Source organism: Marmota marmota, unplaced genomic scaffold (assembly GCF_001458135.2).
Source record: "Marmota marmota marmota unplaced genomic scaffold, marMar, whole genome shotgun sequence".
Classification (NCBI taxonomy): Eukaryota; Metazoa; Chordata; class Mammalia; order Rodentia; family Sciuridae; genus Marmota; species Marmota marmota.
This window is the reverse complement of record NW_026000082.1, coordinates 13,372,045-13,386,873: the sequence shown is the minus strand read 5'-3', so window position 1 is coordinate 13,386,873 and position 14,829 is coordinate 13,372,045. Positions and strand designations below refer to the sequence as shown.

At 35.0% G+C, this 14,829-nt stretch overlaps 1 protein-coding gene across 13 annotated transcripts in view; it reads right to left on the bottom strand.

The window, feature by feature from the left end:
- Positions 1-3,042: 3,042 nt before the first annotated feature.
- The window catches only part of Tut4 (terminal uridylyl transferase 4), a 115,481-nt gene continuing 103,694 nt past the window's right edge, over positions 3,043-14,829 (bottom strand). For 9 of the 13 annotated variants that reach the window (XM_048815377.1, XM_048815378.1, XM_048815379.1 and 6 more), the window contains 3 exons: positions 10,971-11,418; positions 4,980-5,138; positions 3,043-3,560 (listed from right to left, as the gene is read on the bottom strand). In XM_048815377.1, coding sequence (XP_048671334.1) covers positions 3,472-3,560; positions 4,980-5,138; positions 10,971-11,418 — 696 coding nt within the window. In that variant the 3' untranslated portion in view covers positions 3,043-3,471. Of the gene's footprint in view, positions 3,650-4,979; positions 5,139-10,970; positions 11,419-14,829 lie in introns of all 13 variants that reach the window. The other 4 variants (XM_048815382.1, XM_048815383.1, XM_048815384.1 and 1 more) reach the window with 1 other exon arrangement.

Here is a 14,829-nt window from a genome sequence, read left to right as displayed (position 1 = left end):
GGTGAGAAGGTTCCAATTTAACAACCCAACTTCAAGCCCATTCCACTAATCTTTCCTGTTATTCAGTAAATATGCATTGATCAAGAAAGAATGATCACAGATGACTGTCACTCCCTCAAGAAGGTTAAAAGTAAAATTTCCACACACAATGTATACACTGAAATCATAGTAACTCTGGAGGCTGAGGCAAGAGGATCCCAAGTTTGAGACCAGACTGAGCAACTTGGAGAAACACTGTCTCTAAAAAATAAAGAAGACTGGGTGGGTGGGGGGATTGTGGCTCAGTGTTAAGAGTATATCTGGGTTCAATTCCCTAGTACAAAAAAAAGTATATGGGCTCAAAAAAAAAAAAAAAGATTAAAACAAATGGAAAATAAGATGGGTGGGGCTTAAAAAAGTTAAAATTTTATAAATAGAAATGAAAGTCTCATTACACACCACAAAATACAGTTAGATGCATTGGTGCATGCCTTTGATCCGAACTACTCTGTAGGCTGAAGCAAGAGAATCACTTGAAGCCAGCCTGGGCAACAGCAAGAGCTGTCTCTAAAAAATAAAACAAGGCATAGAGAAAACAAACAAAGGAAATAAAAACTGGAAAAGAAAGCTATCAAAATAATACCAAAAATATACAAAAGGAACCCCAGCATTCTCAAATATCCTGATGAATTAAAAAGACTAGAAATTATGTTAGGATCTAAGCTGAGAAATCAAATAACAGGGATGAAACAAGATGGTCTGAGCTCATATAACAAACTTATGGAATGCAGTAAAGCAGAGGGCTCCAAAGTTAGAAAAAATTTGTGTCAAGAATTTCATATTTTGCCAAAATTTCCTTAAACTATAAAGTCAATATGCTGGGTGTTGTGGCATACGCCTGTAATCCCAGGCTAAGGTAGGATTACAAATTTGAGGCAAACCTCAGCAACTTAGACCTGTTTCTGAAAACAAAACAAATTTTTTTACTTTTTTTTAAGTAAAAGAGGACTAGAGATACAGCTCAGTGGTAAAGCACCCTTAGGTTCAATCCCCAGTACCCACCCCCAAAAAAATTTATAAAGGGAATAAATATTCTCAAGTATGTAATAAAAGTATACAGTGGTGAACTTTGGGAGAAAAAAAAATGCCTGGTAATAAAATTTAACCAAATAAGAAGAGAAGGCTATAAAAGGAGTAGTAATAAACATTTTAGAAACTTTTAAACAAAAGAAATGTTCAAATTAATATGAACATGGTCCTATGTGGAAATAATAAACATAAGTAAAGAAACTCAAATTTGTTGGTTTCATCTATCATATAGGACTGGGCACAGTGGTGCACACCTTTAATCCCAGTAGCTGAGGTAGGAGGATCTCAAGTTCAAAACCAGCCTCAACAATAGCAAGGCACTAAGCAATTCAGTGAGACCCTGTCTCTAAATAAAATGCAAAATAGGGCTGGGATGTGGCTCAGTGGTTGAGTGCCCCTGAGTTCAATCCCTGGTACCCTCAACTCCCAAAAAGAAAAACACCAGCCTTTTCACTGTTTTCCATAATTGTCCTTAATTTTAAGAGGAATCTTTTAGAATTAAACTCTTATGGGGAGGAGGGGTTTAGTTGAGCATTTCTTCAGTTTCATATTTGTTTTCATTCTATTGAATTCAGGTGAAATTAATTTGCTATGTTTGTTAAATATGATATATGAGCCTACTTTTGTAAAATTGTATATATCTCTGAGATGGCTAGAATGAATGAAGCTTACAAGGTACTAATACTTATTTCTGTTTGATGGACTTTTGAGTGGTTTGTATACTTTGTACTTTTATATAATGCTATTTTTTTCCTCGATAAACACATTAATTTTTTTTACAAGGAAAAAATAACTTAGCAATTTAAAGGTTTTTTTATAAGCATAACTAATAACATTTATACTTTGTTGGTTGCTACTGCAAATTGGTAACCACTCTTTCAGGAGGGCAGTTGGACAATATGTAGCAGAATACTTAGAACTTTCATCCTTTTACTCAATAATCCCATTTTTAGGAATTCAACCTAACAATAAATGTACATGTAAATAACTTTATCCTATCATTGTTTACATACATTTTATATATACGAGAAAAGCTAGAAACAGCAAAAAATGTATCTGAAGAAGACCGGACAAATAAATTATACATTGTATTATTTATGTATTTTTGAATAATCATAATAGCAAGGGAAAATTTAACCTTCATGTCAAACAATATAAAATATTTCACAACAATATGAAGTCAATAGTTGTGTGTGTGTTCTCTCTGGATAACTTAGTTCAGTTGCTCTTCTATGAATTTGAATTCAACTTTGCAAACTTATAAAACTGAGTTACTGTTGGATAAATAATAAACTAGAATTGTCTGTTTTTCAACTTGGACATTTTGCCAGTTATTGTACACTGGCAGTTACTGAAAGAGGAAAAGCAAGATACTGAAAATTAGTACTATAATTCTGTAAGTAAAACCAAGGTTATTAATTATCAGGTTATCGATTAATAACTTTTGCCTTATAGTATACTGCCTTCAGGAAGGAAAGCTAAGCTGGGGGCATTCTGTGTTACAGATTTTGTTGTTTTTTTCAACGAAAATTTCAGATATATACAAAAGTACGGAGAACATTAAAATGAATACCCATGTACACCCATCACCTGTTCTCCAAGACTGGAGGAAGATGAAATATTTGAACATTAATTTTCAAGGAAATCTTGATACTTTAAAGTCACATTTTCAGTGATGAAATAGAGAAGGTACCTGCAGCCATCATCTTCATAGGGTTATGAAAAATCCAAAAGAATAAGGGATTTTTCATGAAAAGATCCTAAGATGTGTATGCCTGATTTAGAATACTCACTAAAAGTAAAACAGACCTTTGAATTCCTGTTATAGTTCCATCATCTAACCCAGATGAATTAACCAAATTTGACTCTTATAAAAAAAATTTATTAACTTAAAATAGAACTGCAAATACAGACAAAAGCAACTTTCTGAATATATTCAATATACAAGTATGTAAAAGAAAAAGATTTTGAATCTTCATGTTGTAGTTTTATTTTATTTTTTTACCTTTTAAAAAGTTTTTGGCACTACAAGGTTCTGTAAAGAATAGAAGTGACAAATTTAAAACACATGAAATCCTTTCCTAATTCTTAAGAACAATATATATATAAAGTCTGAAGCAACCAAAGTATGAATACAGCTAATAGAAAATAAAGAATGTAATTTTTAAATTCTCTCTTTATACAATTCATCAAGGTTAAACAAAACATAAAATTCCCTTAAAAATAGGGTAATAAAATAGATGAAATTTGTATCACTCAATTTAGTGATACTAGTAAAAACTATAGTTCATATTTATATACAAATAATACAGTGTTTAAAAACAGTCTTAGAATTTAAATAAGCTATCTAAACGTGTTAAAATTTTAAATCAGGACCTGATTTGTTTTGCTTTCCATTAAATGTCACTTTTTCTGCTGAATGTAACTGACATTGAGGTACGGATACCCTTGAGACAGCAGGATTGGCTGGTTGCTGTGCATCGGTAGACCAGCTGAAAGAAAATGGACTCGCATTACTCCGACACGTTTCCTCTTGGTGGGTGGGGACAACGCTCTCTACACCGACGGGTGGCACATCTGTCTGTTGGATACAACACAGACAGGAAACTGAAAGGCTTGTGCCTATGCATCTGACAACCCCTTAGAATTAACTTATAGGTAATTCTCGTTTTTCCTATTTATATAATAGCAGATGAAGCATGACAAAATATTTGGAGAGGAAATAATAAAGAAAAGGAAGAGGGAAATATAGGTATATGCAAGGAGATGAGATAAAAAGAAATGAAGGGGAAGAATCAATGAGGAGAAACATACCACAGAAGAATTTCAGACTCTTCTTTGCTGGAAAGCTTGTATAACTGGTAATAACAACTTCCCTCAGCCCTACTTATCTACTCAAGATAAGAACTCAGTCAATATTCTTCTGCCATCCTATAATACTGAAGTGCCTCAGCAATATATGAATAATTTAGGAAGGCTTAAATGTATTAAGCTAAGGTTTACACCAGAAGCCTCCCTGTCAAAACAGGTATTTTTGAGGCAAGTGGATTACATGAAATGCTCCTAGTTCCTTGGAATTTTCAATTTATAATATTCATTACCCAGGTAAAGCCACCATGGGCACTATTACACCACCAGCAGATTATAAATTCCTAATGTCATTCAGGTTCTATTTTTACTTAACAAAGTTATGTCTCTATATGAAAAACTTTGAATAGATTCCTACAGCTACTAAACTATGTCTAACCTCTTTTATAATATGGTCTTAGTTTGCCCTCTCTAGTCTTTCATTTTACATAAATTTACCATATGCCCCCATCCCCTGGTTTTGTTATTTTCTCTTTGTTGTGACAGATAAAACTCAGTGACTTTGGACATATTACCCTCTTAGCCAAGAACAATCTTCTTTCCCTCTAATCTTAAGAGTTAAAGGGGAAAAAAAAAATGTATGTGTATATTTCTATATATTTTTGAAATTTGTGTAAATGAAAGGCTATTTGATTCTCAGCACCACATAAAAATAAATAAATAGAGGTATTAAAAACATCAACTTTTAAAAAAAATTGTCAAAGATTAAATCAATTTCAAGACTTACTTCAAATGTCAAAATCTTGTGTGATGTAATCTCTGATCAACAAATCCCACTCTTTCCTAGGGCAATGTTAACTCATTATTCTAAACTACTTTTCTATTTTTATGTTTGCCTCTTCTAATAAAATGTGAATTAAGCATGGGGATTTGTTTTACTCCTGCTTGAGCAACAAGTACCTTGCAGACTCTAACATGATATGCTTTCTCATAAATGTTTATAGGATGCATAAATTTTCGCTCCCAAATCCTAGCTTTCACTGAGTCCTGTTCCAGGAAAAAAACCACCCAAGCTTATTATTCTAATCTGTAAGCAATGGTACCTTGAGTATAGAAAGGTTTGTTGGGCTGAAATCTTGCATTTCCCTGATGCATGAAGTTTTGATGCAAACCGTAAGGCCACGAAGCTGGGACGAGGGGGAAATGGGGACGTGGAGCATGTTCCCAAGGAATTGGAGGATTTAGCCCACGAAATCCAGGCTCTGCATTTCAACAAGAAAAGAAAAACATATTTTAAAACATTATTTCATTCATTCAAGCATTCCTCCATTCCACAAAAATTCAGTTGCCACTGGCTATGAACTAAGCTAAATCCAGGTACCAAAAAGATTTTTAAAGAATCAATCATAATTATTTGCTCAAATATAAGACAGACAAGAAGAAATATTCAATGATATATAATAATTGCTATACCAGATAGGCAAAAGGTGTTCTATATGTAACTTTTTATCCCAATGTTGAGGATGGAACCCAGGGCCTCTTGCATACTAGGCATGCTCTACCTCTGAGCTACATCCCCAGCCTGCAAAAAGTGTTCTGAAGAGGAGATTAACCCAGCCTTTAAAGGTTAAAGGAAGTTTTCTAAAAATGATTGACAATGCATAGTTTTAAAAGAACAAAGAACAAATCAGGCAAAAAGGAACAGGGGAGGGTGTTTCAGAGAGAATGAATAGCATATAAAAAAAGCTTGAAAGCAGGAAAGCAGCAAATTTGAGAACTACAAAACAAACATTATGGAAATAGTCATAGAAGGAAGTTGTAAGAGAAAAAGCTGGACAGGTAGATGAGAATAGAAATCTCAAAAAAAAAAAAACCCTAATATTTCACAATAAGGAACTTACATTTTGTATCTTTAAGAAAATGCCAACTATCCCAGAATCAATTATATAGTGACCCTGGAAGAAAGTCCTATTAGAAGTTTGAAGCACTATAGTGTAATGGTTGAGAACCTGGGATCAGAATGGTTAGAACTTGGGACCAAACCGGTCTAAATTCAAATCACAGTTCTGAAAAGTATGAAGGTCCCATTTTGAACCTCAGATTGTTATGAAGGCTAAATGAAGTAACAAAAATACAGTGGTGGCACTTAGGTAAAAACTAAAAAAGTATGAGTCATTGCCATTCTATGGCTAACCACCCACCAAAATCTATTTTTCTTTTCTTTTCTCTCTCTCTCCATTTTTTCCCCTACCCTCAGTACTGGGGGTTGGACTCAGAGGCACTCTATCACTTAGCTACATCCCCTGACTTTTTTATTTTATTTATGAGACAGGGTCTCACTAAATTGCTCAGGCTGGCCTCAAACTTGGCAATCTTCCTGTCTCAGCCTCCCAAGTTGCTAGCATTACAGGTGTGAGCCACCATAGCCAATGCTCTATTTTGCTTTAAGCTGCATCTTTAGGTACTTTTTTGTTGTTGTTCAAAGTGCATTACCCACTTAATCTTCTGGGTCATTTCTGATAGATTTTCTTATTCAGGGTCAATGTGCTAGGTAACAAATGAAAGACACCGTCGTTATTCACTAAACTTCCTAGCAGGAACTCAAAAATTAGGAAGTGTGAAATGTGGAAGAGTATGGAACAGAAAAATAAACCCATATAGTTGCATTCTTAAAGCTTACTCTTCCTGGGAGATAACCAGAAAGACAAAGTCGCTGGTTCACTGTTAAGTTCATAAAGCCACATTACAACTAAGAGTTAACTGAAAGTTTCGGGTGTACATAATAAATGTGACTGGGTATATAATAAGTTATATTGAGGAATAGTATTTTAGCATAAAAAGATATATTCTAATATCACCTTGTCCAATTTTCACAGCCAAATGTTTTCATAAATATGATAATCTCACTAAAGTTATTTCAAAAATGGGAAAAGTCACATAATCTACACTAATAAAACCATATTATCATTTTAATATATTCTCACCCAGTCCTTACATTTTAACAGTGGTAATTTCAGCTTTAATATTAATTATGAGTTGTGCACCAATACAAAAAATAATATTTATTAAGTTTATTATATCATAATAATATATAACATGAACAATGTATCTACCATATGTCAGGTACTAAACTGGCTACCAGAGATAGAATGACAAACAAGAAACAAATCTTAGCCTCTAGAAGTTCACTGTAATGGGTTATGTAGACAAGTAAACAGGCAATTTTTAACACAATAAGACAAATGTTATGATATGGATATTAAGGAAACAAGGGAGAGAAAGGGTACCTGATACAATTGGAGGACAAGATCACCAAGAGTTAAAGCCCGCCCCCCCACTTTTTGGTGTGTGGTACTGGAGACTGAACTCAGGGGTGCTCTACCATTGGGTTACTTTTCGTTTTGTAATTTAGTGGGTGGGTTTTTTTTTTTTTTGTGTGTGTGTGTGTGTGTGTGTGTGTGTGGTACTGGGGATCAAATTCAGTGCCTCACTCATGTTAGGCAAGCACTCTACACTGACCCAAAACATAGTCCGGGTTACTATTTATTTATTTATTTGTCTGGGTTTGGGTGTTTTTTTTTTTTTTTTTTTTTCTTTTTTCTTCTACTAAGGTGCTTAACCACTGAGCCACACCCTCAGACAGGGTCTTGCTAAGTTGTTTAGAGCCTCACTAAGTTGCTGGCTTTGAACTTGTGATCCTCCTGCCTTAGCCTCCTGAGCTGCTGGGATTACAAGCATATGCCACGATGTCTGGCTTTTTAAATTTTGAGACAGGGTTTCACTAAGTTTTCGCGGCTGGCTTTGAGCTTACAATCCTGCTTCAGTCTCCCAAGTTGCTGGGAATACAGGTATGTATCACCATGCCTGGCTAGAGTTAAAGCCTTCTTAAAGAAAATGCTGTAAATTTAAAAATGGAGGTTGAGTTACCCAGGTTTGGGGCAAGACGGAAGCAGAGGACATTCCAGGCAGAGGGAATCACTTCAAACAACAGCCAGGGGTGAGACAGTATGGCTGATAAATTTGTTAGATGTTTTGTTAATTAGTTCTATTAATTAATTATAACTAAACAGAGTTCAACTATTGGCAGGTGGGGGGAAGAACCTGAAATTATAAAAACTGAACTAACTTTATATCAAAGAGCAAAACACTGGGCATGTCTTCATGGACACACAACTCAGTAACTATCCTGGTACATGTCATAGCATACACACAATAAACATATAACATAAGCAAAAGCCATATTAGAAGGACCATGTATGCCATATATCCTTTGATCTTAAAAATCTAATTAAGCTGGGCTCGGTGGCGCACTCCTATAATCCCAGAAGCTCAGGAGACTGAGGCAGGGGAATCACGAGTTCAAGCCAGTCTCAGCAAAAGCAAGGCGCTAAGCAACTCAGTGAGACCCCATTTCTAAATAAAATACAAAATAGGGCTGGGGATGTGGCTCAGTGGTTAATGCCCCTTAGTTCAATCCCCAGTACCCCCAATTAAAAAAAAGAAGAAATCTAATTAAGTCCCCACATTTTGGCATTTCTGCTCCACGAAATATATAATTTGCTTTGTTCCAAACAAGCTAAGATACCTTCTACATCAGTTTTTTAAGAAATAGCATAATTTGGATAAATATTATTCATAAAGTTCCTTTGAAAAATGATAAAGGGAAAAAAAATCAAGTTTTTGTCTGCATTTCTCATGTGAATTACGTTTTAAGGTGATCACATAGTTAATAAGGAAAAATTATTCTTTATAGAAGAATCACCAAGAGTAAATACAAAAATCATCATTTTATAACTCCCAGTGAATTAATGGATAGTGGTAACAATTATAAATGGCAAGACCATTAAGTAAAAATTAATGAGGAAGCCAGGTGCAGTGGCATATGCCTATAATCCCAGCAACTTGGGAGGGTAAGACAGGAAGACTGTCAGGTTCAAGGCCAGTATGGGCAACTTGGCAAGACCCTGTCTCAAAATAAAAAGGGCTGGGGATATAGCTCAGTGGTAGAGTATCTCTGAGTTCAATACACAGTACCACAAAGAGAGAGAAAGGCAGGGGTGGGGGGGTGGGGAGGCGGGAGAGAGAAAAGAGCTTTACAATGGATAAAACAAGCTGACATCACCTAACTCAGATCAATCTTAAGTCACTAAAATAGGAATAAAATAGGAACAATCAGACAGTTAAGTTTCTTCTAAAGTAAGGGATCAGAAAATATATGGACAATCAAAAAGTATTCTTGTCAACAAAAAGAACCCTGATCTAGCTGGGCATGATAGTGCATATTTATAATCTCAGTGACTCAGGAGGCTGATGCAAGAGGATCACCAAGTTCAAACTCAGCCTGGGCAACTTAGCAAGACCCAGTCTCAAAATTTTAAAGAAGGGCAGTGGGGAGGCTAGGGGTGTACTTCAGTGGTAGAATGCTTGCTTAGTACATGTGAAACCCTGGGTTCAATCCCCATTACTGCAAGAAAAGAAAAAAGAATTTGGATCTAATAGAACCACTAAATCTTAACTACCACTTTACAGGAATGGACATAAGATAATATTGGATACAATAATGGTTTTCTTTTTTTTAACTGACATCTTTTTAAAAAATATTTATTTTTTAGTTACAGTTGGACACAATATCTTTATTTCAGTTTTATGTGGTGCTGAGGATTAAACCCAGGGCCTCACGTGTGCTAGGCAAGCACTCTACCACTGAGCTATAACCTCAGCCCCAATAATGGTCATGATTTAAAGTGTAAAAGTAAATTTGATCCAATGTCTGGAATCTGATTAAAAACTCAAACCAGTAAATTTTTTAAATGGTGGTAAAGGGTCAGATTTAAAAAATAGCAAAATTACTGATAAATTTTAAGTTCAATAATGAAGGGGTTCATTAAAATTTATATTCCCCCTTTTTTAAGTTTCAAATTTGCCATATTTGTTTCCAAAATAAAGATAATTACTACAAAAAAAGCTAGATATACAACTAGCAGAGCTGAGGTTGTGGCTCACTGGTAAAGCATTTACCTAGCATATGTGAGGCACTGGGTTTGTTCCTCAGCACCACATGAAAATAAATATATAAAAAAAATGTTAGGGCTGGGGATGTGGCTCAAGCAGTAGCGCACTTCCCTGGCATGCGTGCGGTCCGGGTTCGATCCTCAGCACCACATACAAACAAAGATGTTGTGTCCGCCAAATACTAAAAAATAAATATTAAAAAATTCTCTCTCTCTCTCCCTCTCTCTCTAAAAATATTTATTAAAAAAATGTTATTGTGTCCCTCTACAACTAAAAATATTTACAAAAAAAAACTAGCAAATATGGCAAATATCGGCTATTTTTAAATAGGCAAGAATAAATAATATTTTCATAATTTATCAAAATAGTAGTAGTTATATCTAGGAATTGAGATTATATGTGATTTTCTTATTTTTCAAATGTTCTATATAATTTATATTGCCGAAATAACAGAAAAAATTATTTCTTAATGCTACTAATTACTACTAGAATATTTTGCTCTTTCAAGAATCAGAGACACAGTAGAGTCTATGGAACATATCACAGATTTTGAAGGAAAGAAAAATAGTTTAGATCTTTACCTTTCAATTTCATCAGCTATAAAATGAATGCCAATAACACCTACACCAAGCAAGAGGCAGTGAAAATTAGTTTTAAAAAGTCACAGCTAAGGGCTGGGGATACAGCTCAGCTGGTAAAGTGCTCGCCTCACATGCACAAGGACCTGGGGTTAAATCTCCAGTACCAAAAAAAGAAAAAAAAGTAATAGCTAACATTTATGTGTATTACCTCATTTAATATTTGTAACATCCTTATATTTTAGATACTATTAATATTCCTATTTTACAGATGAAAGTAATGAGCACAGAGATTACCAAAGACATCATAATAAATGGCAGAGCCAGCATTCAAATCCAGGCATTCTGAATACAGAGCTCACTCTATGTACTTTAATCCTATACTACATCTCCATAAACAGTGTTTGCCTTCCTTTCTTCACATTATATTTCCCAAGTTCAACCAATGATACCAACCACCAAATCTTTCTATAGACAACACAAAAGAAGAAAAGGAAGAGTTACCGGAATTCCCCACTGCACCATTGTTCACCAGAGAATTTGGAGCCACAGTACGAGGCCAGTGTCCATCATGAGAGGAGCTAGGGATTGCCACAGGTCTGGCAGCAGGCTGTGCAAAGATGATGCTGGGATCATTCAGGCCCATATTGCTGGGGGCACTGCCTGGTGCAGAGTGGATCACTGGGCCATGGATGGGCCAGGATGGGGCAGGGATCTGGAGGGGGTGCATTGGCAACAATCCCATGTTGTGCATGGGAGAATACTGAGCTGGTGGTGACTGGGGAAAGTTATACATGGGCATTTGGACCTGATGAGGGGGCTGAGCTCCCTGCTGAGGTGGGCCAAGCTTAGGCTGGGATCCTGGCTGGGATGGAGATTGGGTAATTGCAGCTGACTGGGAAGAGTTCTGTGGGAATGGCTGGGGCTGAGGAGAATAAGATGGTGAATCAGACTGCAAAGAAAAGAAAGACATATTTTAAAATTAATTTATAAACATCTTAATAAATGTAGAGATTATAAAAATATAAAATTATGGAGTTATTTCATTAGAACATTATACACAGAACTATATAATGTATATAATTAACAAAAAATAATAAAACCTCATTTTACATGAATGTAAGATTTTTCCCAAGGTACTCAAACCCTCTCTCATGGACCTTCCTATTATCCAAAGACCCTAGATATTATTACCATCACAAAGAACATGTATTTCCCACTGTGAACTTGAAATTTACATATAAATAACTCATAGTTACTCTCATTCAATCCATCAACAAGCAGTGAGTGTCAGTTATGTACTGGGCATTATTATAAGTATTAAAAATAAAACACTAACATGTATACCCTCATGGAATTTAAAATTTATGGGGGAAAATACAGGGAGCATATGAAGATTACATAAGCAATCACAATAAAGCACAATGATTACTATAATAAAGAATGTATAGTGTATAATGAAATTCCAAAGTAGGAACACCCAAACCCATATTGGGGGAAGCAGGAGGAAAGAAAAGTTCAACAAATGTGGACATCAATTAAAGCTTCCCAAAGGAAGGGATCTTTAAGCTGAGATTCAAGGGTAAAACAGTTTTATAAAAGAATGCAGAGGTGAGGGGCAGGAAAGAACGTTTCAGGTAAAGGGAACAATATGATTAAAGGTCTACAGGCATGAAAACGCATGAAATTTTTTTTAAAAAGGCATCTGAAAGAAGTTTAATGTTATTGGAGTACAGGGCAGGGGGACAGCTTATCTGAGGCTGAAGAACTAAACAGGCAAAATAATGAAGGATTCTAAATTTCATTATATACTGAAGACATTGGGAAACTACTAAAGGGTCTTAAAAAGGTCAAGAATGATCAATCTAATCTGCATTTCAGGAAAAAACATCTGGTTTAATAAAAATGAAACAGGGAATCTTTTAAAAAAAAGCTGATGAGATTTCTTAGGAGGCTGCTATAATACAGCATTTCTAAGACGATGACAGCCTAGGCTAAGGGATCCATGAGGATAGAAGGAAGCAAATGGCTATGAGTTATTTTTCAAAGGCAGAAAAAATAGGACTTAAAGGACTAATTGGATGTAGAGGTGGGGGAGAACGAAAAGCTTTGGAAACCAGACAGTGATAAAGACAATGAGATGACAAACACAAGAAAAGGGACAAACCTATGGGTGGGGGCAGACAAAGAGAAATATAAACTATAATCTAGACATGTTGAAATTGAGGTGCTTTGTTAGACATCAGAATAGTGAGGTCCATTAGACAGACTCTTAGGAGAAGCTTAAGTAAAGCTTGAGGGCAAGAGATAGAGAAAGAAAATGAGGGCAGTACAGAAGTGTGGTTGTCTCTTTAGGTTGGAGACAACCAGAGAATTCAAGTTTTGATTTCAATTGTATATTGACCTCAGGCAAGAAACATAAATTTTAGCTTCTTCACTTATAAATAACAGAAGATGCCTCATATGTTTATAATGGTTTTAAAAATATATGTAGAGACTGTGAGTACCAAGTTCTGGATAATAGATTCTTTTTTTTTTTTTGGAGAAGGAGTCTTGCTATGTTGCCTAGGCTGGTCCCAAACTCCTCATCTCAAGTGATTCTCCCACCTCAGCTTACCAAGAGCTGGGACTACAGGCATACACAGGCCATCATGCCCAGTTGTAGATACATTTCTGTAGCAAGGCAAGAATGGTAGGAAAGTTTTATAATAGGAATAGGATTCAAGAGGGCTGATGCACAGGGATTTCAATTGTGGGTATTTTTTTAATAAAGCAAACAATATTTGAAACTGTTAAAAAGCCTGGTGGTGATGCATATAAGTAGGTTTATTATTTTCATACCTTTTTAACATGTTTGATATATTTTGTAACAGGAATAAAGAATTTATGTATAGAACACAGGACACAACAATATGTTTACTAAATATCTGGGATGGAGGTGGAAACTTCGTAAATTCTTTCCAAGATTCCACTACTCCTTTTCAAATACTCTTCAGAGTTTTTCTAAAACATGGATCACATCAGGTCTAGCATGTTTAACATTAACAACTTTGAAGCTATAAAGATTTGGATTTAAATTATAATCTCCGTTATATTCAGTTTCCCAATTATAATGTCCCTTATATTCAACTTCCCAATTGATAAAATTTGATCAAACTATATGTACCACATCACATGGCCATTCGAAAGATTAAATTCAATAAGTATAAAGCACTGAAACATAGTTATCAAGTTTGGGCTAAGCACTCTATTGATATAGAATAATTAAGAAGTGCAAGATGATTTGGACAAGGGTTGAGAGTAACTAACTCAGCAGGGGCTGGGGTTGTGGCTTAGTGGTGGAGCATTTGCCTAGCACATACTGGGCGCTGGGTTCAATCCTCAGCACCACATAAAAGTAAAATAAGTTTAAAATTTTTTAAAAATTTTTAAAAGACAAGTAATTCAGCAAAGTTATAAAACTTGTGGGTCTGAATTTTAATTTGACACTTTGATCTTTTTAAAGATGTATGTCACTAGGTATTCACATGTCAAGTGATACGAAAATGCAAAAGTATCATGTAAACAAAATGCCATGTACATATTGCCCTAATAGCACTGAACTCCTAACACATATGGATTGTTAAAAATAGGATGTCTATGTATACCAACAAATGAGAAAAGAGGGAAAACCCAATTAATGTCTTAACAAATTACAAGCTGTTACTAAGATCATAATCTTGGATTTAAAAGAAAGAGTGCAATAGAATAACTGAATAATTTCTATTGAATCAATCAATTTATATCATTCAATCCCTCTTTTGATAAAACCAACACATTACACTGGTATAAATTTATCTTTTTTTAACATACTACATAAAAACATGTTCCTTCTATGTTCCTTCTAAAAATTTTGTCATTAGTAGTGTCTAAATTGGGAAAATAAAACTAAATTTATATTACCAAATGAAAGTGCATGTTTGTACAGGTAGGCTCCGCAGCTCAAGTAAAGATGAATGAAAAGTGAAAAGCTATACATTTAATGTTTATGTATATTGTTATTAATGGTACTGATACTTTCCCACTAGGCAAGGTGTGAGGCCTTAAAGTTATTACTTTATTTTAATCCAGTGTCTGATAGATGTTATTTTACAAGTGAAGAAGCAAACTCACATATGTAGCTTGCCTACTGACAGAAACCCAGATATACATTACTCCAAAAGTAATCCTCATTCCACCTTATGGGCCTAACAAGGACACCTCTACAAAGTACCATGTCATCTCAAAAAGATTATACCTGCCAATCTGAGAGAGCAACCTCCATCACCCACAGAGATAATGCTATCTACTTGTCAAGACTTAATTCATTTGCAGGCCGAATACT